This window comes from Pseudophryne corroboree, chromosome 3, assembly GCF_028390025.1.
Source record: "Pseudophryne corroboree isolate aPseCor3 chromosome 3, aPseCor3.hap2, whole genome shotgun sequence".
NCBI classification, from domain to species: Eukaryota; Metazoa; Chordata; class Amphibia; order Anura; family Myobatrachidae; genus Pseudophryne; species Pseudophryne corroboree.
This window is the reverse complement of record NC_086446.1, coordinates 417,298,500-417,319,438: the sequence shown is the minus strand read 5'-3', so window position 1 is coordinate 417,319,438 and position 20,939 is coordinate 417,298,500. Positions and strand designations below refer to the sequence as shown.

Sequence of the window (20,939 nt, the reverse complement as noted above, 5' to 3'; positions counted from 1 at the left end):
ACACACATGCTGGTGTTATACTGTGACCAGCGATCGCCTCAGCCTGGATGTGCAGAGCTGAGGTGGCTTGGTCGGATTCCCTGACTAAAAATATTGATACCCTTGACAGGGACAGTATTTTATTGACTATAGAGCATTTAAAGGATGCATTTCTATATATACGAGATGCGCAGAGGGATATTTGCACTCTGGCATCAAGAGTAAATGCGATGTCCATATCTGCAAGAAGATGTTTATGGACACGACAGTGGTCAGGGGATGCAGATTCCAAACGGCACAAAGATGTATTGCCGTATAAAAGGGGAGGAGTTATTTGGGGTCGGTCCATGGGACCTGGTGGCCACGGCAACTGCTGGAAGATCCACTGTTTTTTACCCTAAGTCACATCTCTGCAGAAAAAGACACCGTCTTTTCAGCCTCAGTCTTTTCGTCCCTATAAGATATCTGCCCAGGGATAGAGGAAAGGGAAGAAGACTGCAGCAGGCAGTCCATTCCCAGTAACAGAAGCCCTCCAAGGCACCCAGTTCTGAGACACGTCTAGCAGTGGCCAGGGCCAGTAACATCACAGTCTTCCACGTGAAGTACTTGTCTTCTACCGTCATCAGAGGTTCAAACCAGGAGGACTGTAGAAATTCCAACACCACATTAAAATCCCAGGGTGCCGTAAGCGGCACAAAAGGAGGTTGTATATGGAGCACCCCTTGCAAGAAGGTCTGAACTTCTGGCAACACTGCCAATTTCTTCTGAAAGGAAATTGAAAGAGCTGAAATCTGGACCTTAACGGAACCCAGACGTTAGCCCTTATCCACACAGGCCTGCAGGAAACGTAAGAAACGTCCCAAGTGGAACTCTGCAGGCAGATACGAGCGTTCCTCGCACCAAGAGACGTATCTTCTCCAGATATGATGATAGTGTTTTGACGTCACAGGTTTCCGGGCCTGAACCATGGTAGCAATAACCTTCTTGGGAAGGCCCTTGTGAGCTAGGATGTTTCGCTCAACCTCCATGCCGTCAAACGAAGTCGCTGTAAGTCCGGGTAGACAAACGGCCCGTGTTGAAGATCTCTTCTTAGTGGTAGAGGCCAAGGGTCTCTGACAGACATGTCCAGAAGATTCGCATACCACGCCCTCCGAGGCCAATCCGGGACAATCAGAATTGCCTGGACTCCCTGATTTCTGATTCGCTTGAGCACCCTTAGGAGCAACAGAATCTGAGTAAACGGGTAGACCAGCCGGTAAGGCCAAGGCGACATCCGTGCATATACTGCCCTCGCCTTAGGGTTCCTGGTTCGCGAGCAGTACCAGTGAAGCTTCTTGTTGAGCTGAGAAGCCATCATGTCTATTTGTGGGCAACCCCACCGGTTGATGATCTGCTGAAACACCTGATGGTGGAGTCCCCACTCCCCCGAGTGGAGATTGTGACGACTCAGTCCGCTTCCCAGTTGTCCACTCCTGGAATGAAGATTTGCTGACATTGCTCTTGCATTTCTTTCCGCCCAGAGGAGTATCTTTGACACCTCTCGCATGCAGGCTCTGCTTTTTGTCCCTCCTTGCCGATTGATGTACGCCACAGCTGTGGCCTTGTCTGACTGTACTTGGATCGCGTTATCCTTGAGCAGAGGAGAGGCCTGAAGCAGAGCATTGTAGATCGCCCGAAGTTCCAGAATGTTGATCTGAAGGAGGGCTTCGTGGGCTGACCATCTTCCCTGGAACTGAACCTCTTGGGTGACAGCTCCCCATCCTCTCAGACTCGCATCCGTCGTGAGGAGGGTCCAATCCTGAATCCCAAAACTTCGGCCTTCCAGTAGATTGGAGGACTACAGCCACCACAGGAGGGAAATCCTGGCCTGAGGTGACAGACGTATCATCCAGTGCATCTGTAGATGTGATCCGGACCACTTGCTCAGGAAATCCAATTGAAATGTTCTGGCATGGAACCTCCCATATTGGATTGTCTTGTATGAGGCAACCCTCTTTCCCAACAATCTTATGCAAAGATGGATGCATACTCGAGCAGGTCAGAGCACCATGCGGACCATCTCCTGAAGTGTAATCGCTTTGTCCTCCGGGAGGAACACCTTCTGGGCCACAGTATCCTGTAACATCCCCAGGAACAGGAGCCGTTGAGTTGGCTCCAGGTGGGACTTCTGTAAATTGAGAATCCACCCATGGTGTAACAGAAGTTGGATAGTGCGGTCAATATGAACAATAAAAGCTCCATGGATCTTGCTTTTATCAGGAGATTGTCCAGGTAAGGGACAACATTGACCCCCTGGACCTGGAGCTGAAACCTCTCCGCCATTACCTTTGTGAATACCCTCGGAGCTGTGGACAGGCCGAAGGGCAGTGCCTGGAACTGGTGGTGATCGTCCAGTAGGGCAAACCTCAGATAAGCCAGATGAGGTGGCCAAATTGGAATATGAAGGTAGGTGTCCTTGATATCCAAGGAAACCATGAATTCCTGTTCTTCCAGGCCCGCAATCGCTGCTCTCAAGGATTCCATTTTGAACTTGAAAACCTTTAGGTAAGGGTTCAAGGACTGTAGATACAAAATGGGTCTTACCGAACCATCCGGCTTCGGTACCACAAACAGGTTGGAGTAATAACCCTTTCCTCGTTGTGGTACAATGACGTGGGACTGGACCAACTTTTGGATGGCCTGTTGCAACGTAACTTGAGTATCTTCCAAAGCTGGTAAGCTTGATTTGAAAAATTGTTGTGGAGTAGCACCGTCTAACTCCCAGCTTGTAGCGCTGAGAAATGAGGTCCCTGACCCAGGTATCCTGGCAGGAAACCTCCCAAACGCGGCTGAAGTGACGCAGTCGAGATCCCCTCGGGGTGGGTGGGCACAATCATGCTGAGGACTTAGTGGAAACATAACTGGTGCTCTGTCCCTGAGAACCGGTGTTTGCAGATCTTCTTGTCTTACTTCGGGTGCCTATAGCTGCATTGGAGGCACCTCTGGCCCTAGATCGAAATCTGTTAGACCGAAAGGACTGAACAGACGGCCCCGAGTAGGAACGCCTAGCCGGCGGGGCCCCAGAGGAGAGAAACATGGATTTCCCTGCAGTGACTTTGGAAATCCACATATCCAACTCAACCCCAAAGAGCCATTCCCCAGAAAAGGGGAGAGATTCCAAACTGTGCTTGGATTCTGCGTCCGCTATCCACTGAAGCAACCTCAAGGCCCTGCGCGCCGACACTGCCAAGGCAGAAGTCCTAGCATTAATATTGCCCATCTCCTTGAGCAAGTCACACAGGACGCGTGCAGTGTTCATACCTCAAGGTACACTAACAGTCCAGGTTTTCAGGATAGCTATATTTGAGCACAGGTGACTTAATTAGTGCCTTGTTTATTGTGATTAAACCAGCTGTGCTCAAGCTTGGATAGCCTTAAAATGTTAGTGTGCCTTCAGGACTGAGGTTTGGAAATTGCAGCTTAAAGTGTACAATTCCAGTAACCAACTAAGGGGGATATTCAATTGTTTGAAAAGCCGGTTGGGCGTCTGTTTTTTCCTGTCTCATAGATAGGAATAAACAGACTCCCAACTGACTTTTCAAACAATTGAATACACCCCTAAGAATTGGTCTGTGAAATACTTTTGATGCAGCTATACAAAAGTTTTATTGTGATAAACCACTTGGGCAGTGGTTCCCAAACTAGGTGCCTAGGTACCCTAGTGTGCCATGAGGCTCTTGCAGGGGTGCGTCAGGTTGTTGGTCCCGGACAAAATTACACTTATGGTCAAAGTGTTAAGTAAAACCAGTGCTAGTGGCTGCCAATCATAAAACATGTGGACAGTCAGAAGCACAACTGTCCCGAAGGATGACAGGTAGTCACAATTTACTTAACGTAATATATTTTCTCTAACATCCATAAGGGATACTGGGTACAATTAGTACGATGGGGTCCAAAGGAGTCGGTGCACTTTAAAACTTCAAACCGGGTGTGATGGCTCCTCCCCTCTATGCCCTCCCCCACAGCTCAGTTTAGAAAAATGAGCCCTCAGGAGAGGGTGCACACTCTGGAGCTCCAGAGAATTTTGCTTCAGTTTATTTTAAACATTTATTTTCAGGTAGGCTGTTGAGCAACAGCCGACCTGCACCGAGGGATGCTGGGGGGTGACAGACACCAGCCTTCTGGAGGTACTGAGTTGGATCCCGCTGACAGGACAATGGTCCTGAGGGTTATAACCCTTTCAGACTGACAAAAATTTCCCGGGTTATAGCACATGAACACCCATCAAACTGGGAAATTGCTCAGTGTGAAAGGGTACAGGAACAATTTCCCGGGACGAGCATCCCGGGATTTCATCCCAGGTCTCGACCAGGGTTGAATCCGGGATCATGGGGGACCTCAGGGTGGAAACTCGGCTGAGATTCTTCAGCCTTATTTGGGAAAGCTCCTGCCAGAATGCTTAGGAGAAAGACCTGGTCTCCCAGGGCTACAAGCTGGAGTTCGAGAGTTCTCCTCACAGGTTTTTCAAATTGGGCTTACCGGCTTCCGAGGACATGTGCCTCATGCTACAGGGTACCACTGCACCAACGGGGCAAGAGTTGTTATTACAGCCTGTTTGTGGTACCAAAACCGGATGGTCCCGTGAGGCCCATTTTGAACCTAAAATTGTTAAACCCATATATGCAAGTTTTCCAATTCAAAATGGAGTCTCTGAGAGCAGTGATCTCAGTTCTTAGTCTCTCTGTACATAAAGGATGCGTACCTCCATATTCCAATATGGCCACCTCACCAAGCCTACCTCCGGTTTGCTCTGCTGGACGAACACTACCCTTTGGCCTATCCACGGCCCCAAGGGTTTTCACAAAGGTGATGGCAGAAATGATGTTCCTACTCTGGATTCAGGGAGTGAACATTGTCCCCTACCTGGGCTATCCACAGGTTGATCTGTCTTCTCGGCTCAACAAAAAGCTCCAGTGCTATTGCTTCAGGACAAGGGACCCTCAAGCGGTGGCAGTGGACGCACTGATGACTCCTTGGGCCTACCAGCTGGTGTACCGGTTTCCTCTGATTCTGATGCTTCCCAGGTTTCTAAAAAGAATCCGAAGGGAAGGGGTTCAGGCACTTCTGATTGCCCCCGACTGGCCTCAAGGTGCATACACACTCGCAGATTTATCTGTCCAATCTGTCTGGCGAGAACAAAAATCTGGTAATGTATGGATGCAAATGACAATCAGCCATTGGCTGACAAGCGCTTGAAAACAGAAATGATCATTCAGACAAATTGGTTAAATCTGTTTGAATTAACAAATTTATCCAAACAATAATTTTTTGACCATTTTCCAGCATTTGGGAGCAAATAGTTGATTGTCATTTGCTCCCATCCATTACCGGATTGTTTTTCTGACCAGACAGATAAGTTTTTAGGTGTGTACCCTTCTTGAGAGTTTGGTACGCAGATCTTCTGGCCACTGCCATAGACGGCCCTTGGCCTCTACCTCTGCGGGAAGATCTTCAGCAAGGTCCGTTCGTCTACCCGGACTTACGGCAGCTACGTTTAAAGGCATGGCGGTTGAGCGGAACATTCTAGCTGAAAAAAGTATTCCGGGTAAGGTTATTACAACCATGATTCAAGCCAGGAATGCTGTCACATAGACTCATTACCACCATATCTGGAAATGGTATGTCTCTTGGTGTGAAGGCCGAAGGTATCCTTCTGCGGATTTCAACCTGGGACGTTTTCTGCGTTTCTTAGAAGCAGGTGTGGACATGGGCCTACGGTTGGGTTCCCTTTAAGGTACAGATCTCCGCTTTGTCCATCTTCTTCCAGAAGAAATTGGCTGATTTACCTGAAGTCCAGACGTTTCTACATGGTGTCCTTCACATCCAACCTCCTTTCGTGCCTCCTATGGCACCTTGGGATCTAAATGTGGTTTTGACCTTTCTGCAGTCCTCTTGGTTTAAGCCGTTAATGTCGGTAGAGGACAAGTACCTTACATGGAAGACTGTTATGCTGTTGGCCTTAGCTTCGGCCAGGCGTGTTTCTGAACTCTTTCATGAGGATAGAGCAGAGCTCAGGACTCGCCAGCAGTTCTTGCCGAAGGTGGTTTCTGCTTTCCACCTGAATCAGCCTATCGTGGTTCCGGCTGCTTCGGCCACTTCTTTCATTCTGAAGTCCTTGGATGTGGTGCGAGCCCTGAGGATCTATGTCAAGAGGACAGCTGCTGTCTGAAAGTCTGATTCCCTCTTTGTGCTCTATGATGCTCACAAGAAGGATTGTTCTGCTTCGAAACAGTCTATTGCCTGTTGGATTAGGCTTACTATTCAACAGGCCTATGCTTCGCCGGCATTACCTATTCCGAAGTCATATCAAGGCCCACTCTACTAGGTCAGTGGGATCTTCCTGGGCGGCTGCCCGTGGTGTCTTGGCTTTGCAACTATGCTGGGCCGCTACTTGGTCAGGGACAAACACTTTTGTCAAGTTCTACAGGTTTGATACCCTGGCAAAAGAGGATGTCCATTTCGGACATAGTGATGCAGGTGTCTCAGCACGTTCCCACCCGTTCTGGGAGCTTTGGGACGTCCCCATCGTACTAAGGGGGTCATTCCGACCCGATCGCACGCTGCAGTTGTTCGCAGTGGTGTGACCGGGTCAGCACTGCGCCGGCGCATGCCAGACAGCCAAAGGCAGAGGCGGTCGCTGGGCGGGAGGGGGCGGCACGGCGGTCCGCCATTTTAGGGGCGCGGTCCGTCCAATGCAGGCGTGGTCCGACTGTTGGGGTCGGGCTGCAGCAGCTGCGTGATGTCGCATGCAGCCGATGCGACCCTGGCAGCGACAAGTAACTCCCGGCCAGCCGCAGGAGCTGCGCTGGCCGGGAGTTACTCTAAAAGTACAAAGGCATCGTCGCTGTGCGATGCTTTTGTACTTGTGCGGGGAGGGGGTGCGGCCTGACATATCCGGGGCAGACTAGCCTTGTGCTGGGCGTCTCCCCGCATGTCAGAGAAGATGATCGTAGCTGTGCTAAATTTAGCACAGCTACGATTAACTCGGAATGACCCCCTTAGGGCCTAATTCAGAGTTGATCGCAGCAGCAATTTTGTCAGCAGTTGGGCAAAACCATGTGCAGTGCAGTGCAGGGGGGGCAGCTATAACATGTGCAGAGAGAGTTAGATTTGAGTGGGGTGTGTTCAAACTGAAATATAAATTGCAGTGTAAAAATAAAGCAGCCAGTATTCACCCTGCACAGAAACACTATAACCCACCCAAATCTAACTCTCCCTGCACATGTTACATCTGAACCCCCCCCCCCCTCCCCCCTGTCCGTACCCTACCCCCCCTGCACTGCACATGGTTTCACCCATCTGCTAACAAATTTGCTGCTGCGATCAACTCTGAATTAGCACCTAAGTGTCCCCAGTATCCCTTATGGATGTTCGACAAAATATGATTTTAATTACCTACCGGTAAATCCTTTTGTCGTAGTCCATAAGGTATACTTGGCGCCCGCCTCTGTGCTTCCACTTCCTGCAAGTTTGTTCTTGTGTGAAAATTGTTTGACTCACCTGTTGCTGTTTTGCTCACTAGCTGTTGCTGGTTTGGTTGTTCTGCTGTGTTGGTTCATTACTCTCACCACCTGTTGTCTGGTCATATTTCCTCTAAAGTATGTCCATCTCCTTTGGGCACAGTTTTCCTAGACTGAGCTGTGGTGGAGGGCATAGAGGGGAGGAGCCAGCAAACCCTGTTAGAAGTTTTAAAGTGCGACGGCTCCATTGGACCCTATCTATACCCCATTGTGCTAAGTGTCCCAGTATTCCTTATGGACTACGAGAAAAGGATTTACCGGTAGGCAATTTAAAATCCTATTTTTCTCAAATTTATCAATAATAAAAATTTTAGCCTGGGGTGCAGAGGAAAAATGCTGATACTCTAGGGCGCCATGATTCTAGAAAGTTTGAAAACCACTGCACTGGGGAGTTAAAAGGTCCGTAGTGGACTTCCACTGGATTGCAGGGGGGGGGGCAGAAGGTGTCAGTATTTTACAGTGTATGCCCTACATACAGTATATCGTTTTGTTTTTGCTCCCCTTCCCCTTTGATAGAGAATTGGTCTGGCTGTTGTGATAAAATAATTGATATTGTATTTGTTAGTGAATAAAGTTAGAAACACATTCACTGAAATGTCAAAATATTTGAAAGGGATTTTGTACTTAAACACTATGGGGCAGATCCTGTTAGGTGTCGGAGCGGATACCAGCGGCTTCCGCATGTTATCTGCAGAAGGCAGATTCTGCTCACAGCCTACGGAGCCTGCCGTAGTGCGCGGTCAAATTGAGTATGCCCCTGTGTTTGTTTTGTGGACTCTGCTAGGCTATGAAGGAGTAGAATTTTGGTTAATTGAAGACATAGATTTGTTACAGATGGCTTACTTAGTAACACAATACATGTAACGCAAATGTGCTGTGAGCTCTTAACAGATTACTATATTGGCTAGCTTCCATTTTTCTTCTTTCGTCCATTAGGGGGCACAGGGAACACCGGGTATAGCCTGAAGAGGGTCTGGGCACCAAATGGTTACTAATTTTTTCCCAACAGCACCAAACTCCCTCTCCACTCTACCCTCCCCAAACCCCCCCCCCCCCCATCCCAGCCACCGAGGCTAGTGTGTGATTAGAATATTTGCACTCTTAAGGGCCAGATTCAAATGATATCGCACCTGCCATCTCCTGTCTAAAGTGACGGGAGATAGAGGGGCGATATTCAAATGTGCCCCGTTATTGCGCTGATCGCGCACATTCCAGTCTGGTTTAGGCACGTCAAGCGCCTAAACCCGACTAAAGTAGTGGGCGCGATTGTGTAGAGACCTGTTTGGGCCCACAAACGTGTCTCTTCACATGCATTTCAGCTCGCTACCTCTGGGGGTAGCAAGCTGAAATAAAATTGTTGCACCCATCGGCAGTAACCTTAGAATACCTCGGGCGGGCGCGATAGGGGGAGGGAGGGTGGAACATTTGAATCCGGCCCCAAATGGGAGATTTATCAATCCTTCTAAAAAGGAAAGTGGAGGTGTTGCACATAGCAACCAGTCAGAATCTAGCTATAATTTATATAGAACATTATTTCTATCAAATAGCTAGTATCTGATAGGACAAGCAGAGGTATTACCCATAGCAACTGATCAGATACTATTGTTTACAATGTACTAGACCAATTATAGCTAGAATCTGGTTGCTATGGGCAACACCTCCACTTTTCCTGTAGAAGGTTTGATACATCTCCTTAGTCTTGAAAGATACAAGTATGGTGGTGGAAAATTGTGTTTTTTAGAAGAAAATTGTGGGTTAGAGGTGTGTGGTAGTGGAGATTGGCACAGAACTATCAAAAGCTGACTCCTCCCCCCTCTAACCCCTCCCATCTCCTTCCTGCTCAGCCCTGATCAGTTTTAGTTTTGTGCCTGTGGAGTACAGACACAGTTTTGATTTCTCTTTAGGAATTTTTTTTTTTTTTTATTATTTCTTCTTTCACAAATACCTAGTCCCTGTTTACAGGTGACAGGTATAACAGTGGAAGGGGTTAGTATCCCATTCCAGACTGCTGCAGGGAGGCCACTATACCTTCGGTCACTGGGGCCTTCAGAGAAAGAGAGAAGACAGCAGCATCAGGTACTGGACAGCCACAATCTGTCATTGACAGTATTGGGCTGTCCCTATTTCCTATTTCCTATTATTAATGTCCCTATTTCCTATTATTAATGGTGAATTTATTGGGACTACCAAACTCCTCCTCCCCTCCCTCCCCCCCCCCCCCCCCCCCCCCCCGAGCGCGCGATCACCCACAGACAGCACGGAGGCTGATCTGGGGTGAAATGTGAGGTGGAGGACTGTGTTAGGTCCGGGAGGGTGTTATTCACTCCCTGGACCGTTACTTGGCTGCCGTGACAACCGCTCTGTGTAGCGGCGCACGGGAGCCGAACTTCCGGTTTTTGACGAGATGAGAATGACGTCAGGCGGGCAGAGCCGTCTTCCCGCTCAGCTCTGCCCGCGCGCGCGCACGGCTGGTCACGGCGCCATCTTCTCTGCCTGCACACAGGGGACGCTGTGCTACGGAGGAGGATTACATACACAGGGGGATAAAAACCGCAAGTATAAAAGGGGGGGAGGGGGATCACAGTGTCTCCTCTAGTCTGGTGGCTAGAGCAGCATATTAACAAAGAGCAAGTCTAGTGGGTTGAATCTCAGATATTTTTTAACACAACTTGGGGGACATAGTTCACCAGAGTAAAGATGACCAGCAAGCCAGAGAAACCTACTAAGGGAAAAACAACCTCAGTGGTTTATTTCTCATGTTCACAATGTGGCACAAAGCTGGCTAAGGGGAGTGCTGACGCAGGGACCCTCTGTACATCATGCTCTGGTGCACCAGCGGCAGATCAGCAGGGCAGATCCACAGATCAGTCAATGCCCCCTTGGGTCAAGGCCATGGTGGACGCAATTTCAGATTTGCGTCAGTCAAGGTCGGAAGCAGCTTTGGCCCAGACTCAGGTGGAACCGCTGTGGGCCCAGAATATGGGAAAATGTCTCACTGATTTGACTCAGTCTGTAAATAAATTTGTAAGTTCGGCCAGTAGTTCGGCGGCTTCTAAGCGAACGCAGCCGTTACCCGCTATTGCATTTCCAGGAGAGGAGTTGGATACTCTGACATCTCCATTGGAAGAAGGGGAGGTAGATCCTGAAGGGGACGAAAATTCGGCTTGGGAAGATGAGGATTTATCTACTAATTCAGGTGTTAGGCTACTAATAGAAGCCATTCGTCAGACCCTTAATATTCAGGATGAGGCAGTAGCCGAGACTTCTTCCTCTTTCTTTAAACGACAGAAGAGACAGGTTACTGCGTTCCCTTCTTACTCGCACTTTGCGGATATTTTAAAAGAACCCTGGCTAAAACCGGATTCCCGTTTCCAGGCGCCTAAAAAGTTAAAGTTTCTATATCCTTTTACAGAAGAGGATACAACAATTTGGGAAACCGCCCCAAAGGTAGACGCCCCTATTTCGCATTTAGCAAAAGCTACGGTTATTCCGTCAGTACAGTCTGCGACTTTAAAAGACTCTACCGATAGGAAGATAGAAGCATTACTAAAATCTATGTTTTCCTTATCAGGTGTTTCTCTCCGTCCAGTTCTGGCGAGTGCCTGGGTGCTTAAAGCCGTTGATGAGTGGCTTGCACAGGTTGTATCTGGGATGCAGTCAGACGATCCGTCGGAGGCCATTCAATTAGCAGAACAGATTTCTGAGGCCCTTACTTACGTGGGTGAAGCATTATTGGATTCGGTGGCGCTACAGTCCCGTGTTTCTGCCTTAACAGTATCCGCAAGACGATCTCTTTGGCTTAGGGTTTGGAATGCTGATTCGGACTCAAAGCAGACCTTGACGGCAGTCCCTTTTGAAGGCGAATTTCTTTTTGGATCAGAGTTAAAGAAAATTATTTCAGATACTACGGGGGGAAAGAGCCCTTTCCTTCCGTCTGCTCCAAACAAACCAAAGCCTACAAGATTTCGGTCCTTTCGTACGCAGGGCAGAGGTAATTTCCAGTCCTTTCGACCCTTCTCCAGATTTCCACGAAGGGGATCATTCAGAGGTAGAGGAGCTCAGGCTACTCGCAGACCGTCCAGTAAGCCTGCCGACAAGCCTGAGGCATGACGCTTCGGGCCCTCTGGAGGGATCAATACAGGTTGGGGCTCGTTTACTTCACTTCAGGGAAGTGTGGCTCCTATCGAAACCGGATCGGTGGGTAATAGGGGTCATTTCCAGAGGATATATGTTGGATTTCGAAGAAGCAGTCCCAGCCCGACTAATTGTGACGCCTCTCCCAGACGACCCCTCCAGACGTCAGGCTCTCCTTCAGGCAACAGCAAAACTATTACAAAATGGAGTAATCCTTCCGGTCCCAGCTCCTCAGAGAGGTCGGGGCTTTTACTCGGGTCTTTTTCTCGTAGACAAGCCGGACGGTTCGTTTCGACCCATTCTAAATCTAAAAGCCCTCAATCCGTACCTTTCATCCCAGAAATTCAGGATGGAATCCATTCGCTCCATTATCGCAGCCATGGAGCCAGGGGAATATTTGGCTTCAATAGATATAAAGGACGCATACCTACATGTTCCAATTTGGACAGGACATCAATCACTTCTGAGATTTGCAGTAGGTCCGTGGCATTTTCAGTTTCGGGCCCTTCCCTTTGGTCTTTCTACGGCTCCCCGGGTGTTTACGAAGGTCCTGGGTCATGTCGTCGCAGTTCTCCGTTGCAAAGGGGTCAACATCACTCCATACTTGGACGACCTGTTGATCAAGGCCCCGTCACCGGAGATTCTCACTCAGAACCTGCGTCTAACGATAGAGACTCTACAGTCTTTCGGGTGGATAATCAATTTTCCAAAGTCATCTCTACTCCCGTCACAGAAAATGGTTTTTCTGGGTCTTCTATTCGACACCAACAGCCAGAAGGTGTTTCTTCCTACAGACAAGATTCAGGACTTACAAGCCAGAATCAGAACCTTGTTAAAATTGCCGGCAGTATCAGTCCTCAGATGCATGCAGGTACTGGGCAAGATGGTAGCCTCATTCGAGGCAGTTCCATACGCCAGATTCCACGCCCGACCTCTTCAAGCTCAGATTCTCCACTGTTGGACTCGGACGGATTCGCGCCTCGAACTGCAGTTGATACGCTTGTCGATAAGAACTCGTCAGTCGCTCTACTGGTGGCTTCACAGTCACAATCTGAGGAAGGGTGCGCCGTTCACGGTCTGGTCTTGGATGATGGTAACCACGGACGCAAGCCTCAGCGGTTGGGGAGCAGTGTTCCAGACTCATCATTTACAGGGGCGCTGGAGCAATCAAGAGTCAAAACTACAAATCAACATTCTGGAATTGAGAGCGATCCGGTATGCTCTCATTCGGATTCAGACCATGGTGCAGGGCCATCCAGTTCGGGTGCAATCCGACAATGCCACGGCAGTGGCTTACATCAACAAACAGGGAGGAACTCGCAGCTGGTCCGCAATGAGAGAGGTTGCTCAGATTCTCACGTGGGCGGAGCGTTGGATTCCCGTGATTTCAGCCATTCACATTCCGGGAGTCGAAAACTGGGAAGCAGACTTTTTGAGTCGTCACACGATTCATCCGGGAGAGTGGGAACTTCACCAGGAAGTGTTTCTTTCTCTAGTGGATCGCTGGGGAGTGCCAGAATTAGACCTGATGGCGTCACGGCTCAACAAAAAACTTCCGGTTTACGGATCAAGAACTCAGGATCCTCAAGCATTTCTGATCGATGCACTAACAGCTCCGTGGCAATTTCAGCTGGGTTACGTGTTCCCACCAATTCCACTGCTCCCACGTCTACTCCAACGCATTCGGCGAGAAGGCCTTGCAATAATTCTGGTGGCTCCGGATTGGCCACGCCGACAGTGGTACACTCTTCTAAACAGCATGGTCGTCGGAGACCCCTTTCGCCTCCCTCTGCGACCAGATCTTCTGCTTCAGGGACCTTGTCGCCACCCAGATTTAAATCGGCTGGCTTTGACGGCTTGGTTCTTGAATCCAACATTCTGAAGGCAAAGGGCCTTTCTCGTGCGGTTGTTCAGACAATGATTCGGGCTAGAAAGCCGGTGACTTCTGGCATTTACCATAGAGTATGGCGTATTTACATTGCTTGGTGCGAGAAAAGGAACTTGACTCCGCATTTGTTTAGACTTCCTCGCCTGCTCTCCTTTCTCCAGGAGGGTCTTGACAAGGGTTTAAAACTTTCTTCCCTGAAGGGTCAGGTTTCGGCCTTGTCGGTCCTTTTTCAAAAGAAATTAGCAATCATTCCAGAGGTTCAAACATTCCTGCAGGGAGTACTTCGAATTCAACCACCTTTTGTTCCTCCGATTCCTCCCTGGGATTTAAACTTGGTACTTAAGGCTCTTCAAAAGTCTCCATTTGAACCTCTAGAATCTGTGGAACTACGTTATCTAACACAAAAAGTTGTTTTTCTGTTGGCAATTGCCTCAGCTAGACGAGTGTCTGAGTTGGCGGCTCTTTCTTGCAGGCCACCCTTGTTAGTGTTTCATGAAAATCGGGTGGTGCTGAGGACAAAGCCTTCATTTCTTCCAAAGGTTGTTTCAGCATTCCATTTAAATCAGGACATCGTTCTTCCAGCTTTTAATCCGTCATCTTCTCAGGGGGAGGATTCCCATTTGGCTCTCTTGGATGTTGTTCGGGCCTTACGTATTTATTTGTCTCGCACGGAGGCTTTCCGTCGTACGGATTCCTTGCTGGTATTGATTGATGCTCCCAAACGAGGTTGGCCTGCCTCTAAGAACACTGTGGCCCGTTGGATAACTTCGGCCATCAGACAGGCTTACGTGTCCTCAAGCGTTTCGGTTCCTGACTCAATTAAGGCTCATTCGACTAGAGCAGTTGGAGCGTCTTGGGCTGTTCGCGGTGGTGCATCTGTTGAGCAACTATGCAGGGCGGCGACCTGGTCGTCAGTCCATACGTTCACAAAGTTTTACCGGTTTCATACTTTTAGTTTGGAGACTGCCTCTGTTGGGCGTCGTATTTTACAGACGGCTATGCCGTCAACGTCTCCCTCCTCTCATTAGCTTGCTTTGGGAAATCCCACAAGTAACGGCGCAGCGTCCCCCAGATGGAGGACAGAGAAATGGGGATTTTTGTTTACTTACCGTAAAATCTCTTTCTCTGAGTCCATCTGGGGGACGCTGCGATCCCTCCCATAGTTTGTCTGGTTTAATTGGTTAATTTTTTATTCTGGTCTATCTCCTTTGGCTTGGCTAAACGTTAACTGATCAGGGCTGAGCAGGAAGGAGATGGGAGGGGTTAGAGGGGGGAGGAGTCAGCTTTTGATAGTTCTGTGCCAATCTCCACTACCACACACCTCTAACCCACAAGTAACGGCGCAGCGTCCCCCAGATGGACTCAGAGAAAGAGATTTTACGGTAAGTAAACAAAAATCCCCATTTTAGAAGAAAATAAGTATGTACAATGTTATAACAATAGACTGTCTAGTTCATGTTGCTTACTGCATCTTCTACATGTATGTTTATTTCTGTTTTCTAATCTTTGCATGCTTGTGTCATTATTGCAGTCTTGCGTAATATCTTCATAGTCTCCTGCATGCTGGTGGTGTGCTCACTTCTCTTCCCAGTTCTCTGGCACCTGTGGATATATGCTGGAAGTGCCAACTCCAACTTCTACTATGCCATCACACTCTCATTTAATGTGGGACAGGTGAGTCTTGTCTTTAACTTAACAGTAAATGAGATCATTAAACCTTAATGTAGTGTTGATTGTCAGACACACAAGCCGGTCTATCTCCTTAAGCATACTTTGTAAATTCCTAACAAACACACAATAAGGTAGGCCCCTGGTATTATTGGACAACACTTAGTCTACCCATATACTGTACGCCCCAATCCATTAGGTTAGGAGGGGAGGCTAAGGAGTATATTCAGTTGCGGTCGAATTCCGGCTGGCCGTTTTTGGATTCGACAGGCGAAACCCTCCCGCCGGGACCCGAATTCGACATATTCAATAAATAACGGATTCGACGGTCCCGCTGTCAAAAAACGGACCAATTGACGAATAGTGGGCGGCCTGGATTCGACTTCATGGACGGCACAAAAGTGTTCAAAAAAATCCTGAAAAAAAATGCGTGGGGTCCCCCCTCCAAAGCATAACCAGCCTTGGGCTCTTTGAGCCGGTCCTGGTTGTAAAAATACGGGGGGGGGAAATGACAGGGGTTCCCCCGTATTTTAACAACCAGCACCGGGCTCTGCGCCTGGTCCTGGTGCCAATAATACGGGGGACAAAAGACGTATTTTTAACATCGGCATCGTGCTCCACTAGCCAGAGAGACAATGCCACAGCCGGGGGACACTTTGATACCGGTCCCTGCGTCCCCAACTAGTCACCCTTGGCCGGGGTACCCTGGAGGAGTGGGGACCCCTTAAATCAAGTTGTCGTCCCCCCCCCCCCCCCCCCCTCCCCTCCAGCCACCCAAGGGCCAGGGGTGAAGCCCGAGGCTGTCGCCCCCCCCAAGGCCTTTTGTAACAAAAAAAAATATTGTTTTTTGTAGCAGAACTACAAGTTCCAGCAAGCCTCCCCCGCAAGCTGGTACTTGGAGAACCACAAGTACCAGCATGCAGGGGAAAAACGGGCCCGCTGGTACCTGTAGTTCTACTACAAAAAAAATACCCAAATAAAAACAATACACACACACACACCGTGATAGTACAACTTTATTACATACATGCACACCAACATACATACTTACGTATGTTGACACGAAGCAGTCTGTCCCCTTCTCAATGTAGAATCCACGGGGTACCTGTAAATAAAATTATACTCACAACAATCCAGTGTAGATCGGTCTTCTTCTATTTGATATCCACGTACTTGGCAGAACAAAAAAACAAAAAACACGAACCACGCACTGAAAGGGGTCCCATGTTTACACATGGGACCCCTTTCCTCGACTGGCGGGACCCACTGTGACTGCTGTCAAAGAGGGTCCCTTCAGCCAATCAGGGAGCGCCACGCCATGGCACTCTCCTGATTGGCTGTGCGCGTCTGAGCTGTCAGTCAGGCGCATAGGCGCTCCATTGTATCCAATGGTGGGAACTTTGCGGTCAGCGGTAGACCACAAGAGTGACCCCACATAACCCTGCTGACTGCAAAGTTCCCACCATTGGATACAATGGAGCGCCTATGCGCTACATTGTATCTCAAGTGCGCCGCCTGACTGACAGCTCAGACGCGCACAGCCAATCAGGAGAGTGCCATGACGTGGCGCTCCCTGATTGGCTGAAGGGACCCTCTTTGACAGCAGTCACGGGGGGTCCTGCCAGTTTGAGAAAGGGGTCCCATGTGTAAACATGGGACCCCTTTCAGTGCGTGGTTCGTGTTTTTTGTTTTTTTATTTTGCCAAGTACGTGGATTACAAATAGAAGAGGACCGATCTACACTGGATTGTTGCGAGTATAATTTTATTTACAGGTACCCTGTGGATTCTACGTGGAGAAGGGGACCGACTGCTTCGTGTCAACATAGGTAAGTATGTATGTATGTTGGTGTGCATGTATGTAATAAAGTTGTACTATCACGGTGTGTGTGTTGTTTTTATTTGGGTATTTTTTTTGTAGTAGAACTACAGGTACCAGCGGGCCCGTTTCCCCCCGAATGCTGGTACTTGTGGTTCTCCAAGTACCAGCTTGCGGGGGAGGCTTGCTGGGACTTGTAGTTCTGCTACAAAAAAGAATATTCTTTTTTTTGTCACAAAAGGCTATCAGCCCCCCATCCGCCACCCTTGGATGGGGGGGGACAGCCTCAGGCTTCACCCCTGGCCCTTGGGTGGCTGGAGGGGGGGACCCCTTGATCTAAGGGGTCCCCACTCCAGGGTACCCCGGCCAGGGGTGACTAGTTTGGGATTTAACGCCACGGCCGCAGGTACCGGTATAAAAGTGTCCCCCGGCTGTGGCATTATCTCTCTGGCTAGTGGAGCCCGGTGATTTTTAACCATTTCACACCCCTTCCAACTGAAAAACATGCACTGATCTCTCCATATTATTGTAGTTAGTAAAAAAAAAAAAAAAAAAAAATTTATTTCAAAAAAATCGATTAAATAATACTTGTGGCTCCTAAATAGACAAACCAAGTAGATAATCCCTTCAAATATAAATAGATATGCTATTAGCAATAAAAAAAAAGCACCATAAAACACGTTTTTAGAAAAAAATTATTAGATCACGACAGAAAAATGAGGCTGAATGAAATTGACGAAATGACTGTCGAAAAGCACTGTTGTCGAATCGACTTTCTTCAATTGAATATACTTTTGTCGAAAAGCCGCATTTTTAACATTGCAGACATGTTGAATTGAAAAAATGTCGAATTGCAAAAAGTCGAAAATGAAACGGCAGGTTTTTTGTCGAAAAGTACTGTATTGAATTGTCGAATCAAATTCGACAGGTTTTTTGTGTCGAAAAATTACCAGTTTTTCGGCAATTCGACCGCAATTGAATATAGCCCCTAAGTTAGGAAATTGTCACCGGGTTATTTAAAAAAAACAACAAAAAAAACATAAAATCAGCTTTCAAATATTTCAGAAGCAACTTCTTAGACCGTCTTGTGTGTTGGACTCTATAATGAGTACCCGTATAAAGCAAGCCTTATATCCTTTGTTTGAGTAACTCGCATATTGAAAGTTAGTAGATCTTTATTTAGACATGTCTCTTTATCCCCCTTTTTCAGATTCTGCTGGTGTCTGATTATTTTTATGCATTCCTACGGAGGGAGTACCACCTCCATCATGGTCTCTACCTAACAAAGAAAGATGGAACTGAAGCCACTTTAATCTTGAAGTAAATCCTTTATGGACATTATAAGGCTTGTTATGGGGAGGGACATGCTATGATGGGGGCAGGGCCCTCCTGTGGGGCTGAGAGACAGTAAGTTCCACCTCAAGCCTGTCCCTCCAAATATTCTAAAGAACAGGCAGGAGGATGGTGTATTAATATTTTTAAAAAGTTTGATGATTTTGACAAGATTAAGTGGCATGGAAGATATACCGTACCCTTCTAACAGACATGCTGCAATTTACATCTCTGCTAAGCATGAAGCATTGGTGAAAAAAGAAACTGCATTATTGGAGAAGATCAGGCAGTCAACTGGAGGCGACAAACGTGTGTGCTGTATAGGCCGAAGCTGCTGATAGTATATGGCAAAGGGAAGAGGTGCAGCACGCTTGGATAGGATGCAAGTGGACATTTGGTGCTGTAGTAAGAGTCCTCCTTCTGCAATTATTTTCCTCTACAACAGATGCCAGTCTTCTAAAAAATACATTTGTAAACAGGTATAAAACAGACATTAATAATAACGCACATATGGGTTAAGAGAGTCAAAATCAGCTACTGAATTCGGCATTCTTATAAATTTTAATTGCCAGGAAAGATTGTTTGTGTTAGTATTACCATAAAGATGATTATTATGTGGCATTCTATTATATATCATTAAACAGTTATGCTCACAGTGTGTAATATTCTAGAGCAGGCAAAATTAAGCTATGGCTCTCGACTGTGGTTGAACGGACAGCCTTGGCATCTAGGTATATATAATCAAGTGGAGAAATATGGGTGGCCTATGATGCTTGTAGAACACTGTACACTGGATGCATATCTTACTGAAAGTATTGATGAGCGTGCTAACAAATACTTTTTTCTCCTTTACGTTAACTATCCACAGAGTGGTACTGCCCTTACTTACTGCACTGAAATTCTTCATTGGTTAATGATGCACTTAACCCCGTAGGTTCCACAATGGACAACAGCAGGTTTTCAAACCTACCTTGGACCCTTCATAATGCCTTCCCCTCCTGTCACTGTCAGCTGGTTAGTAACAGATGAATCTTTCTCTGATTCAGCCATGGAGGGTTTTTAATAACATTTGCTCAAAGTACCACCAACACATCATGTTTTGTGACTTTCTTTCATCATGCACAGATTAATCTGTTTTGCTATGTTATTAATTGCTTCACCTGCTTACACACAATTAATCCTCTAAACATGACCATTTGGGAAAGGGTTGAAGCTGAGAACCACTGGGACAGATACTTTTACTGTTGATTTTGTTTTTTATGATTTAGTGCAGTTTTACTCCTTTTGAGCAATGTTAGTAAAAAAAAAAAAATCAAAACTGTTAAATCTGGAAACATGCACTGTTTGGGTTATGTCAGATGGGCATTGTCTGACAGACGTTTGTGAACCAAAGAAACTGCATTGTTTTCTTTTACTGGCCCAGAAAGGCTTGTGTAGCTACCTTTGTAAAATGACGCTGGCTACTCTTGGCCACTAAAAGAAATTATTTATGCTGTACTTCTTTTGTTTAAAATCTGTTCATGGGCGAGGTTTGCAACCAGTCTGACTTTCAGTTGCTATGTGATTAAATGGTACAATTTGCAATGGACCCTTTTTTGACAGAATTATTCAAATATGCACTGTTTTTGTGTGTTTTTTTTTTTTTTTTTTTCATATTTGTGTTCAGTTTGCAAATTTTATTTATTTGTGGGAAGTGGGACCTAAATAAATCGGCTGTAAAGCAACATCTGGAGTTATGTTTGTCTAGCTAATCTTTTTCATGCAAGAAGGGTAGACTGGGAGTACAGTATGTATAAAGCATGGTTTACAGTGCTTTATGAATGTCTGTCTAGATTGTTAGACTGATGTAATCTAAACATTTCCCATTATTGTTTGTGTGTGGTGAAGCAACAACAACAATTTTTCATCTACTGTTCAGTTTTTAAATGACTCCTTATTACATATAAACACCACACACAACAGAGTACTTATTTTTGAATCATCTAAGTAAAATAAAGAATGTTCGTTTTGGGATGCTGATGTGTATAGGATACAGGACTTGACCAAACAACTTTAAACTCTTCATAAACACTCGCGTAGCAATTGTGGCATGGACAATCAAGTAAAAAGCGAGGGTAGAATTTAATATCCTCTTGTCAGTCTGACATCCTTGTGAGAACAGTGATAAAGCTGAGCAGTTGCTAGCCCCAAAAATGACATTATAATGTCCCACTGGACAATTACCCAGTTTTGAGAAGAAATGTTTTCAATTTGAAATGTCCGATTGCTAATTTAGATTGTTCCAGGTTGAGTTTACAGGGAGAGGAGATACACTTATTTTAAAATATAAAAATACTTGTACTAGCTTTTGATTCCTGTCTTTACTAATGCTGGGTATACACACTACAATTATGTGGCCGATCTGACCAAGATCAGTGGATTGGCCAGATATTGCAGCATGTATGTGGCCGACCAATCTGAAAATATTGGGCATGCCGGATTGTCCAGCATATCCAGCCAGTGTGATATTTTATACGTTTGCAAGACTTACGAGTAAAACACAGTGGTTCCTTTTGTTTCTCT

The 20,939-nt window shown here is 47.0% G+C and overlaps 1 protein-coding gene across 1 annotated transcript in view; it reads left to right on the top strand.

Annotated features, from left to right (window-relative positions):
- PIGU (phosphatidylinositol glycan anchor biosynthesis class U) overlaps nt 1-20,722 on the top strand; it is a 52,422-nt gene extending 31,700 nt beyond the window's left edge. Inside the window, exons 11-12 of the mRNA XM_063960235.1 lie at nt 15,092-15,234; nt 18,256-20,722. Of these exons, the coding sequence (XP_063816305.1) occupies nt 15,092-15,234; nt 18,256-18,369 (257 nt within the window). The 3' untranslated portion in view covers nt 18,370-20,722. The remainder of the gene's footprint in view (nt 1-15,091; nt 15,235-18,255) is intronic.
- The last annotated feature ends 217 nt before the right edge of the window (nt 20,723-20,939 follow it).